The following is a 12,587-nucleotide window of genomic DNA, read 5'->3' as shown; positions in this document are numbered from 1 at the left end:
CGTTTTATGCATTTCCACCTTAGATGTGCGGGATTATCAATGTTCTCTTTAAATGAAGGCAATTAATGTTTTGTTAATTACAGTATTAAATACACAACTATCTGCTGTTTCAAAGCAGTCAAGGAAGTTGAGCAAAAAAATATTGCTTGTTCCAGACTAGTATCTAATAACCCATTAACTCTTGCTTCTCAGAATCAGTTCTGTCATTGCTGTGATTACATACTGAATGAAATACGCCTTTTTAAACAAAGGAACAGCGAGAAATGACAAAACACTTATTTTAATATGTTTATTTTTAAATGGCAGAAATCTTCGTGATGTGTAGAGCATCACTTTCTTGCTACCGGTTTGATTTTGTTCTGGCATTCACACAATGCTGGGCACCAGGCCTTCACAAAGGTATTGCCACAGCCTCCCTCTTGCATCATCTGGGGGCAGTTCCTATATTTGTCAGTATAGGGGCATGGGTTTGCTGGAGAGGTAAAGAACACCATACATGGGAACACAGAAAATGTGTGCAAAGGGATATGCAGAAATCTTGAAAAAACCTAGAATAATGCATATACCCCACCCCTCAAAACACAAGGTCAAGTCGGTAAGTTCTCACACTGACCGCCACGTGATGCTGCTGCACCGCAAGTGTCGATGGTTTGCAACTTGCAGCCGATCTTAAAACTTACTGACTGCACCATGCGTACATAAACTCTGTTACATAAAGATTACGAATTCGGTTTATACACGGGAGAGCATGGAATTTGACGCTTACTGCACAGCTTGTCCTCGCAGTTGTTCGGGCATTCACCGCAGGGAGGGCCAGCCGTGTACGGCGGAACCCCTCGGAAGTTCCCTCTGCAACACGCAGCAGTGCTTTAGTCACAGGTTAGCTCTTACCACAGCATGCTGTCCACTCACACTTCGTCTTCACTCCCACAGAGTGATTTGGGCTCTACAGTCTTGATAGGGACTCCTGTTTTAAACAGTGTGCAGAAGCAGCAAGGTGGTAGCATAGCTGCTAAAGACAGACTTGTAACCTTACGTTTTGCGGTTAAAACTCCAGGAGGAGCCCTGCTGTTCTACTCTTGGTCCAGTAAAATATTCAGTTTTATAAATCAGCCTTAGCGACAAGTCGCTTTGGATGAAAGGGTGCTGGTGAGGATGACTTACGCTCGAAAATACTGGCATCCGTAGAAGTATATTGAGTTCTCACAGGCGGCAACTCCACATCCCACCTTATAAGATCCATACCACACAACCTATAACAACGGATAATGTGAAGGAAAGTTCACTATTTACACACCTGCCATTGTTTATCTTCTCATTTAAACATCTTTCTTCACAGATTCATTGAGCACAATGATTAGCGTAATAACCAGAACCCATAACAAGACAGTGTTGTTCTGTCAAAACGGTAAAATGGGGCTTTCAAACGCCACAGAAACACAGCTTTCGAAATTAATGCTGATTTATAGTAAAAGTAACACAGTCACCTGTGTATAATGACCGATCTGTCCGCCATTTTTGGATCCACTGGGATACTGGTAATTTTTGACTTCGCTGTGCCAGGCCCCGACGACATCACTCCAAGCCATTATGCTATCAGACAGAAACAGGTTCTCTCCACATTGATAGTCTATGAAAATAAATAATAGAACGAACAAACTCCGTATTAGTGCTCTGTGTCACTGTATATTGCATACATTGATTTAATTTTTTTTAGCTTTGTCATAAAACTTGGGGGTGGGTTAGTGTAGTATAAAAGTCACACGTAGAAATACCCCTACATAGACATAGTGTGTTCTTCTACTGGATCTATGACTCCAGATATCATCAATAGCCTCTTAATCATAATAAAGCAACTCAAATCTGTAACAGAAAGGTACCTGTCTAGAAGTGTTTGCAGAGCTGGAGTAAACGATGTAGTAGTAATGGGCTACAACCCCTACGACCAACGTGATGAAAAGTCGCAGAAAAAGTGTCAAGTTTTGAAAAAGTTGAAAAAACAAAAGCAGACAGAAGGGGAGTCATACCCCAGACCATGCGGCTGCTGGGTGGGCCGTGGCGCAGGGCACACTGGCTCACCCACTTCTGAGCGCTGGCTGCCACCTCCTCGCTCCAGCTCTGCGGAAAGTGGAAAGGTGAGCTCCGAGTGACAAATACAGGCTTCGCTGGTGTATTCCAGGGAAAAGCAAACATCAGCATGGCCCGTATTTCTTCAGACAAGCACAAAGCAGTAATCACAGGGCCAGGTAAGGGTACACTGACTGTGACGAGTATTTTCCTTTAGCGCCCTTTCTTGTTGCCTGACATGTCAGCAACAAGTATAAAAGAGAGCAACTCATAACTCTTTACCAGATCTGAAAAGCAGCAGAAGTTTCAACCACTTTCTCAATGTTTGTTAACTTTGAGATGTGGTGTTCAGCAGAGACATCAGCACCAACAAGCCATGAGCCTTTGCTTAGCTCTTTAACGAAGAGTTATATAATGCAAAGATGGAGGGAAAGCTCTGGATTCATGAATAGTGACCCAGAGACATCACTGTCAGGCGAGAGGAAATAAAGAAAAAGAGGTTTACCATCATCAGCATGTTGCTAGCTGTAGGTTCAACTGCTCTCCTAAAGGCATTGTGCAAATCCACAATCTGTTGCTGAACAGTGGCATTTTCCGGAGAGATTTCTGTCAAAGCTTCCAGCACAGACACGCACACACACACACACCGTTGCATTAGTCCAGTTCACACTACGAACTGAATCATTTGTATCTGCTAATAGTACGATGTGTTCACCATGTTGTACTTACGTGTCTTTGAGCAACACATGTAGGACAAAAAAGTAAAAAAAATTAATTCAGATCATTAATACATTTAATTTTCATTGCCCACACAGTACTTTATCAAGAACATTTCATTTTCATAACATCATGCTACTTACTTTTACCTAAAACATGAATTAAACTATATTAACTGCAAAATTTATAACTTACCATGTCTGTACATATGCATTTGATGCGACTAGGAAACTACACAGACAGACTAATTGAATTTACGACCACTTTTCTGAAAGATTAAAAGTTTTGACACTTTTTATGCCCTACCCTTATAATTGGGGTATCTTGCCTGCTGTGGTAAACACACTGCAACATAATACTAATCATTATACTAACCTACCAGTTCTCCAAAGACAAGGCACACTTGCAACAGAGTGAGGATGTACACGCTGGACATGAACATCTTCCTCCTTGAGATCTCGCAGAAACACTGAAGACCAAACCAGTCTGTCAAGACCAAATTACCTGGACATCAACACCTCACATTTCCTGCTCTATGAACAACCAAGCAGTGTGAATTATAAAAAGGTGCAATTAAGGCAGGCCTCTACATTCTGAGAAACTTCAAAAACTCACAAAAGCAAAAAGACTTTGAAAAAATGTCTACCGTTTATCCTTCAGTAAGAAAAGCCAAAGTTGCTCTGGTCGTTCCTGGGTGTTCTGGGAGTTGATGAAAGCTTGGCACTCTTTTTATACAACCTATAGGGCTCCTGACAGCACTGCCCCCCATTATTCTTGAAGGTGACATTTACAATACTTTTACATTTCTTTAGAACGTTTACAAAAACAAGGCAGATTAGATTACATTACACTGTAGAGGGCGTACGGAGTGTAGTACAAAGGCGATCTTAATGGCCAAATGTGCAAATAGAAGAACAATAGCACATATTTCTATTTGAGCAAACCATGTGTTAAGGTTCAGGCATGTAAATTGCACCACCTCTTGTCTGCTTGATGAAGTGGGAGAAGTCAGTGCCTATTCAAGGAACGTTTGAAAATCCAAGAGCTATACAAAAAGAAACAAAACAATAATCCAAAGTGATCCAACTCTGTTCGGGAGGATTACTTCACCAGGACATAACATCTAGCCTATGGCCACTCCTGTCACACTGGATTTTTCCTGGATGACAAGAATTATGTGGGTCAAATCTCACATAAAAACTGAATAACCCAGCAGGATAAAATCTGACCGATTCTGAAATTTTCAGAAAAAAATAACCTAATGGAGAAAACTCAGAAGTTTAAAATCAGCATGTTGGACAATGACTGAAGACCCTGCTGTTTACTGAATGAGTAATGAAGAGTGAAAAACCCATAGCACACATACTATTCTGATCATAGATCACACAATATGTACAAAGTCTCATTTTTGATCATAGATCACACAAACACATACACAGAATCACAGATAAACAGCAAAATGGGCAGTGCTACACAGGAGAGCGAAAATAAGTGACTCTGGGAAATAAGTTGCTATAAAAAGTATACATATTTAACTTCTTATTTCTAAATGTTATGCATTCAGAAATGTGTGGGTTACAGGGAGAATAAAATTGGTTTTAGGTTAAGACTTGTTCTGGCAAGAGACTGACGTCAAATATTTGCATTTAGATTTAAATTATATTAAATATTTCATCTGGTGTTGAATAGGGGTTATACAGGCATATAGAGTATGAATCAGTGAATTGATTGAACAGATATTTTTAGCAGGCTCTGAAAGGTCTAAAAATGTATAATAAACATATGTACCTCATATTTACTAAATATATAGGTATTTAATAGTCACCAGCATGGCGTAAAGGCCTGATTATTCTACTGAAACAGATGGAAGCCAATGAAGACTGACAGATATCAATCTGAATCTACAGATAAGCACAGCATTGAGGAGTCAAAAAAGAATACTTATGTAAATTTACTCTTTTACCCTGAAAACATTAACTCAACTAAATGCAAACATAAACATTCTGTTCTAAGCCACTAGAAATGTCAACATCTTAAAAATAGTTTTGAGTCTGGCTGGGGAAATAATATGCATCCATTCAAGAAATTAAATCTGCCATTGCAATAAAATTAGATGCTGTCCATACAACTAATGAAATAATTACAAAAGACCACAATCTCCTAATAAATTAGGTTGTTAATAACATTATATGAACGTGATTTGTTCAGTCTAGCTACAGTTGTGAGATTTCTGGATTTCTGTGTGAATGCTTCTAAAATGTGATTTAATAAGTCATAACAACACACTGAAGCACTCAAGGCAGCACATAAAGCAAATGAATCCATAACCATGGCAGATATCTCTTGCATAACATGCATAGGATCTACTCATATCTCACAACACACTCTCCAAAGTTCCTTGCCCCGACCATGGTGATACCCCACATGGACTGCTGCAACACCCTTTAACCTACTGCATATACAGACATATACAAGTGCTGCTGTAGGACTGCACACACTATCCAAATGTGCAGTAAATGTGCTATGTCATATGAGCCATAAAATCTGTTTTACATAATCTAGAACACCTTTGCCTTTTGTGAAATGTACTCTTGTTTACCCTGAGTTGTATACTGATTTGGAGAAACGCACCTGCTAAATAAATAAATAATGTAAAAATGCTGTACATAAAACAGTCTGATTTAATAAACAAATGGATGGTAATCTCAAGCTGATTTCGATTCATAGCAACCACTTTAACGGTTTCCAAAGCAAGGGAGGAACATGGTATGCCAGTGTCTCCTTGCACACATGTCTTGAGGGTACAAACAAGAGGAGAAACAAACTCCACCCACCCTGAGCTAGACTTGAACCCCACACCCACCACAGCACTGCCTTAAGCCACTTCCCATTGATTTAACAAATAACACACACAAAATCGAACACTGAAATCAACAAACTTAGCTACTTTTATGTGCTCTAACAGGGTTAAGGTGACCTTGTAGCATGTATAACCCTAAGAGCCTAACAGTTTGAAGAGCAACCAGTATACTTTATTGGTTGAATGACCAATGCAGAATCAAAATGATGGTCTCAGTGGGATGTAGTGGTGTGCAATTAACAACGAAGGAACAAGATTCGGATGCAGAAGGAACAAGATTTATTACAAAATTGGGAATGTGTGTTTGCAGTAATAAAAAGTTACATTCAGCATTTAACAATTAAACGACAAATACCAAATAAGTTCACCAAATCAGTGCTCACATATTTCAACATTTTCTACAGCATCATCACAGGTGAAAATTGGTCATAATGCTGCCCTGGGGCCTGCGTTTTATATAAATAAAATAGATCTCTGAAAAATTAACTGAAGTTTACCTTTAAAAAAAAGTCTGCTGTTACTGCTTACGTTACACTCTAGTTTGGGGCACGTGTATTTAACATTAAGAACTGATGTCACTTTAACATACCTTATATATTCTGTCAAACTTGACATTTTCTTATGTAATATTATTGTCGTAATGGTAACAATCAAACTGAGCATAAAGTGTGTTCAGTAAAACTGTACCCAAGAAACATGTCATTTCAAAATGAGACAAACCGCAGCTTTCTGGCAAAACTAACTCAAAAAAGAATGAACCTCTGCTTGCCCATAATGGACGAATGTTTTCTTTCAAAAGCTCCTCTAGCTGAACGAAGAGAAATGAGGCGAAAAACTTTCCTTGTAACTTGTTAGACGCAACTGTGACGAGCGCGCATCAAGTATAAACACCGACTTATAAAGAAGAGTTGAAAGGCTGCCAGGCATGTAAAAGAAAGAGCACTCCTGTACAGAATCGCATACGGCGATTTTATTCATAACATTTCTGTATCATATCACAGCCTTTTTGATAAACACACACACACTTTCTGAACCGCTTGTCCCATAGGGGGTCGCGGGGAACCGGAGCCTACCCGGCAACACAGGGCGTAAGGCCGGAGGGGGAGGGGACGCACCCAGGACGGGACGCCAGTCCGCCGCAAGGCACCCCAAGCGGGACTCGAACCCCTGACCCACCAGAGAGGAGGACCCGGTCCAACCCACTGCGCCACCGCGCCCCCCCTTTTTGATAAACATGTGTGTGTATTTTGTACTGACCACCAGGGGCCAGTGTTGCGAAGCACTCGACATTCCTTTATACATCGCCATACTTTCCTACAGTTCCCTGCTGGCAGAATCACACCAGCCTGGAAATGAAAAACTGCGAGCAGTTCTAAATGTGCATCATATGTGCGATTAACATGTCTGTAGGTCTGAACTTCATGTGCGATATTCCAGTTCCTTCCTGCCAAGTCGATAGTGTAGCGTGAGGCTTTGTTTCCATCTGGACGAGCTGTTGGCTCTCCTGCAGGTCGGCCTCTTTTCCTTGGTGAACATCTCGAAGCCGATTTATATCTGTCAGCACCAGCACTTGAACTTCGAATGATTCCAAGCGATGTGTTTCGCGAAGAGCCGTCAAATCCATGAACTTTTTCTACATCGTATCTTGGCTGTCGTGGAGCAGCTCTTGGGTAACAAGGCACACGCAGACTGGAGTGATGTTTCTTGCACATTTCGACCAAAGAACGCCCTGGAAATTAATCACCTTGCTAGCGAATTAGAGTCATTTAGGTGTCACTGGGTACGATTTTGATATACTGCAATAGCAGATGGTACCAACACTCTGTGTTAACTAATCATGTGAGGGCCCATGCGAATAGATGTCTTCAACATTTCTAGTGTATGGTAACACTGTTACACTAGGGGCATGAGTCTGCCAGTATAAACATAGTCATTATAAGGTAAATAAAGTGCAAAAATCTTTTTTGTCTCTGATTTCCATCCGTAAGGTCGCATCCCCAAAAGGTTTAGTTCCAAGCAGCTAACTTCCAAGGTGTAAAACTTGCACAAAAAACCATCACAAGCTCTAAATGTGTAATTTGTTTGTTTTTCTTTCCTAGAGACTTCCTGGTGATAGTTTCCTTAATGGACATAAAATAAGATTGGGCTGCTGAATGACCTAAAATGTTTCTCATAAAGGGAGAAAACCTTCAGGGAGGCATTTCACAGCAAAATTTGGTTTACTACTTTAAAACCGCGGTAACTGATCACTTCTGCTTTTATTGCCAGAGGAACATATGCCCTTTATAAATATGTGTAACTGGGCTGTGGCCTTACAGGCAAAAGGTCTTGTTCAGCTCCTCGCTTGTGGTGCAACGCCCTTCAGTAAGGTTCTTACCCTGAACCGATTACTCAGCTATTTAAATGGGCGGATCACTGTAAGTAACAATAGCCAAAAATAAGTCGCCTTAGACAAAGCCATCAGTCAGATGAATAAATGTGAGTAAGATTCTTGTTAAAAAAAGGTACCTGTCACAGTAGATGTTTTTAGTCAGTCCTCTACAGAAACCTTTTCATTGCCACAGTCGGGTGCTTTTCGTGCTGTTTCCATGGGGAACCGGGCCACTTAGATGGTGAAACTGCCTCGGCACTTATGGACCAGGGCTGTCTGAAGGGAGAGGATTCCTCGGCATGTGAAGTGGGGCTGCGTTTATACCACTGACAGCAGGTTCCTCCCCTGGGCCCAGAGGCAGAGGTGGAGTAGAATCCCCAGGAAGATCAGAGCGCACCACATTTCCCTCATCTCTCTTCCATGAGATCTGTCTGAAATGGAAAACAAGGAGACAAAGTGGCTCCGGAATTATCCCAACGCTAGCAATCGGGGTAGAAAACCCTGCAAGTGTTTTACAGACTGTACCTAAAGCCCATTTGTTCTGTGGTGTTTCTGCTCTTTAAATTGATAAAGTGTAAACCTGAAAGCTAAAGTTACTATTTATCACGGATCCTTATTTACGTGACTACTATCATACGTAATACATTTAAGTTTCTTTTTATGTCATGCTCATAAGTCATACATTCTATTTATCATTTAAATCATTATCCATTAATCACTGATATGGTCTTTGTTAAAGGTCATATGTAAATATTGCCATACTATAGGCTTTTTATAAGCTGTACAGAAATATTTACAGAAGCCAGATTCCACACTTCTTTAAACTAGGGTTGACCAGCCTGATTCCAGTGGATTACCGTGTGCTTGCTGACTTTTTTCCGATGCAATTATCTCGCAACAGCTGTAATGGAAATCATAAATGTGAGTGTTTTATGGACATTTCTCATCATCAAACTTGCTGTAAACTAACCACAAATGGGTCTGAATTCTCAAGGGGTAGTGACACAGCCAACTCTTTAAGTCATGAAGAAAACAAATGAGATGCTTATTTTTCACTATTAATACATACTGGAATGAATATGCTTTTACCTTTTCATAAGCAACATGCATACAATGAACAGGACTATTGGTGTTACATAGCGCACACTCACTCACATAGACACGCACACGCGTATGTGCGGACATGTCCGTATCTCTTCCAGAATTGTAACATGTTGTAGATGTTTTAAGTACATAATTGTCAAGGGACAGGGGGTCTATCCAATTAACAGCTCATCCAACCTGAGATATTATAAGCCAAATTGCAAAAAACGGGAAAACAGCCTACGCGTGAAAAGAGCTTGACAAGTATTGTGAAAATGTCCTCCCTGGGAATTTGTACAGATTTGTGCGTTATTGTGACAACTTGCTCGTTTGCCCATGAAGTTTGTGATTATAATGAGACAAATCACCCAAGCAAGCTTTCTTCATTGTACGGGAGTGTGAGACTGTGTGCGGGCCTGTTTTGTAATTGCTTCAGGGTTTCGCGACCAGTGCTGCCCTGCCAAAATCAGATGTTTCATTGATTTCAAAATCAATGTTTCATCATTAAGCGATACAGGTTTTCATGGCTTCTTTGCCCAGCAGTTTTTTTTTTTTTGTTGTTATTTCTGGACTAGGACATTCCGGTTATGAATGCGCTTTGCATTGCTTCCAGATGACGCTCAGATCCCAGTTGTCCTGTGTTTTGTAGACCCCAGCAGCATTCCGTCAGCTAATTAAGGAAGGTAAACAGGGCTCCATGTCAGACACCTGTCCCCCCTGACTGCCCTTTCGCACCCGTCGCTGAATAATAGATGTGCTGCTAAAGGGGGTCTCATCTGCGGTTTATTAAATATACATCTCAGTTCAGAAGAGAATGAGATGGGATCCTCTCACCTCTGCGGCCGGCGCATCGCGTTCACGCACGTTAAGTGGACTGTCGCGGCAATGTCTGCCTCCCATGACCTCTGTCTTCCCACCCTCTATGCCCCTTAACACACACATACGTTTCTCCTTCTGCCCCCGTCTCCCTCCCTGCCCCCCCCCCCCCCCCCCCCCCCCCCACTTCCTTTCCCTCTCTGTTGGGTACCTTGGACAGTCGAGTGGAACTGTGGCAGTGGTAGGGGGAGTCTCCGTCTGGTGAGGGAGTGGAGGTTGTTGGTTTGACTGGGTGTGTGTGTGTGCATGTCTGTGTGTGCTGGAGGGGTTGGGGGGCAAACCAAAATGCACCAGGGTCAGACAGATCTTGCCAGTTGAAGGAAGGGGAGGGGAGGGGAGGGGAGTAGAGGGGAGGGGAGGCAGTAGTGGGAGGAGGAGGAGGAGAGAGAGCCGAGGAGGCAGAGATGTCAGAGGATGTGGTTTCCCTGAGCTCGCAGAGCACAGCTCAGCCGTACTTTGAGGAAGAGAGGAGGTGAGACGCGTGCCGCTCACCCGTGGGGGCGACCGGAGCCAATCTGCCTGGGGGGACTGAGATTTGACTGTTGCTGTCGCCGTCGCCGGGCAGTCTTTGCTTGGGAAAGAAAACAAGCGAAAGCCTGCGGCTCCCGTCTCGGATGCGCGCGAGAACACCGAGGGGGGATTTCTGTGGACTCAAGCTGGGCGCTGCTCTCTCTGAGATGAGTGTGTCTGCAAGACAGCCCAGGCGCTCACGACTGATCTCCGAGACAAGCCCGTGCTAACTCTGCCTCCTCAGCCTCTGAACAGGTAACTGTTTGTTGTTGTTGTTGCTCAAAATGTTCCGTTTATCGATTTAACTTGGGGATGATAGAAGCAGGAATGGAGTGAAAAGTGCTTCTGAAACTTGCACTTTATCTACTGAGTCATAGTGAAGGGGGGTCTGAAGTTAGTGCACATACATAGTGTATACTCTGTACCATGGATGTACGTTTTGTGCTATGTGTGCTGTGCACAGCAGCAGAGCTGCAGTGTAAACATCTGAGCGCACGGAGTGCTTCACCGACTTACGCTGGACCGTAGCATTACAAACCGCCTCGCAGTCACAGGAGAACCCAGAGCAACACATTTCACCTGGCTCAGTCACACGAACCCCAACTGTGCCGTAAATGAGATGTGCATGACACAGTAAATTGCCTCCCCGGCAGTCAGAGAGAGAGTTCGAGGGGTGGTGGGGGCTGCCTTTAATAAGTTCCAGCCGCCTAGACCGGAGAGATTTAACCGCATCGATGTAACTCAGGCACCGAGAGTTGTGGGTTAGATCTCCCCCTTCGCTGTGGAATCTGGGGCGATGGGGGTCTGCGGAGGCCCCTGGTCCTCCCAGGGCTCGACCCGCAGGTTCAATCTCACCCTTGGTGAAATGCAACAATGTGCTGCGAGAAGGGTCCTGGCTTGCCTTCTGCATCTTCTCTGACTTTCCACCCATTTGTACTACTGTGTATTCAGTGAGGACGTTGAGCTTAAGTACTCGCCTCAAAGACACAACGGCACTGCTTCTCCTGGAGCTTACCGTGCAACTTTATCATCACGGGTTCGGAATCTTAATAATTACACCAACCTGCTGTTTAACGTATCTGAAATCTAAAAATGTATGCAAGAAATGACCCATTGCAGTTTCAATTTAAATAGCCCCGTTGATAGAGGTCAAATTTGATTAAATTTTGAGTGTGCATCCGATGTGAAATTAGTTAAATATATATTGGATTTAATCACATATGCATTTTAAGTCTGCATTTATTCATTTAGATTGTCCAATGTTTAATTTGCATTTGGTTCTGATTTTTTTTTTTCGTGCAATTCAGACTGAAGTTCAAACATTAAATGCTTGATGGAGCAGCTCAACCCATATCCATCTCCCCCATCCAGAATACATAAAGATAAAAATTTCCATTAGAACTAGGAGGCTGTCTGTAATAACACAACAGTATGTGGTATTTGTTAAATCAGAGCGCATTGTGAATTATGCAAGCATAATCAGAATGACTTCAAGGTGTCCATTCAGGAGTGTGAAAAAGACAAATTTATGATGAGAATAAGCCACCAGAGTAATGTTCTCTGCTTTTATATTAATCATTCTCTCAAACCTAAATTTAGCAGAAGCATTTCACATGTGCTCATTGTCAGGGATCCTGGTGGAAGATGAATAGATTTTTTTTACATTTCACTGATCTGGACAGCAGTTTGAGTGGATTATGGTCTCATGTAATCCACATTTGTTTTCCATGATCTATGCAAAATGAAATGATTATTTGAAAGATTATTTTCAAATCTTATGCCATTGTACTGTGATATTTTGGGAGATGATACTATGTATGTTCCGTTTCAGGAATATCTGTCTATCAGTTGTTAAATCTTGTTTTTTTTAGTTAAACTTTAGAAAAAAATGTAAAATTTTTGCTGTGACTAAGTTAATTTGTTTAGATCTTTGCAATCAATGATGTGAAAAAATACTGGTTGTATTGATCCCGTTATGTTAACCTCAGACACGCGGTGTTGGAAATGCACTTATCTTTTCTGTAATGTGCATAAATCTAATGTACACAGCACACATGTATTTATCATTTTTAAATAACTACTATGACCAGATCCCCATCCCCC

At 42.0% G+C, this 12,587-nt stretch overlaps 2 protein-coding genes across 4 annotated transcripts in view; one reads left to right on the top strand and one right to left on the bottom strand.

The window, feature by feature from the left end:
- Window positions 1-329: 329 nt before the first annotated feature.
- On the bottom strand, window positions 330-3,226 carry LOC108927358 (cysteine-rich venom protein). The gene is made up of 7 exons (XM_029260069.1): window positions 3,160-3,226; window positions 2,573-2,682; window positions 2,028-2,118; window positions 1,488-1,630; window positions 1,165-1,253; window positions 767-849; window positions 330-472 (listed from the first exon to the last, which is right to left on the bottom strand). The coding sequence occupies exons 1-7, from the start codon at window positions 3,224-3,226 to the stop codon at window positions 330-332; spliced, it is 726 nt and encodes a 241-aa protein (XP_029115902.1).
- Window positions 3,227-10,381: 7,155 nt separating this feature from the next.
- rftn1b (raftlin, lipid raft linker 1b) overlaps window positions 10,382-12,587 on the top strand; it is a 54,649-nt gene continuing 52,443 nt past the window's right edge. For all 3 annotated transcript variants that reach the window (XR_001965586.2, XR_001965587.2, XM_018740710.2), the window contains exon 1: window positions 10,382-10,739. The gene's annotated coding sequence lies outside the window, so the exon portion shown is untranslated. The remainder of the gene's footprint in view (window positions 10,740-12,587) is intronic.

The sequence above is a fragment of the Scleropages formosus genome, chromosome 18 (genome assembly GCF_900964775.1).
Source record: "Scleropages formosus chromosome 18, fSclFor1.1, whole genome shotgun sequence".
In the NCBI taxonomy this organism is placed as follows: Eukaryota; Metazoa; Chordata; class Actinopteri; order Osteoglossiformes; family Osteoglossidae; genus Scleropages; species Scleropages formosus.
This window is presented reverse-complemented; position numbering and strand designations above follow the sequence as displayed.

Coding starts and splice junctions, on each gene's coding strand:
- LOC108927358 (XM_029260069.1), bottom strand. CDS start 3,226: ATGTTCATGTCCAGCGTGTACATCCTCACTCTGTTGCAAGTGTGCCTT. Junction 1,254..1,487: donor AGATCGGTCATTATACACAG/GTGACTGTGTTA, acceptor CCGTTGTTATAG/GTTGTGTGGTATGGATCTTA. Junction 473..766: donor CTGCGAGGACAAGCTGTGCA/GTAAGCGTCAAA, acceptor TTACCTCTCCAG/CAAACCCATGCCCCTATACT.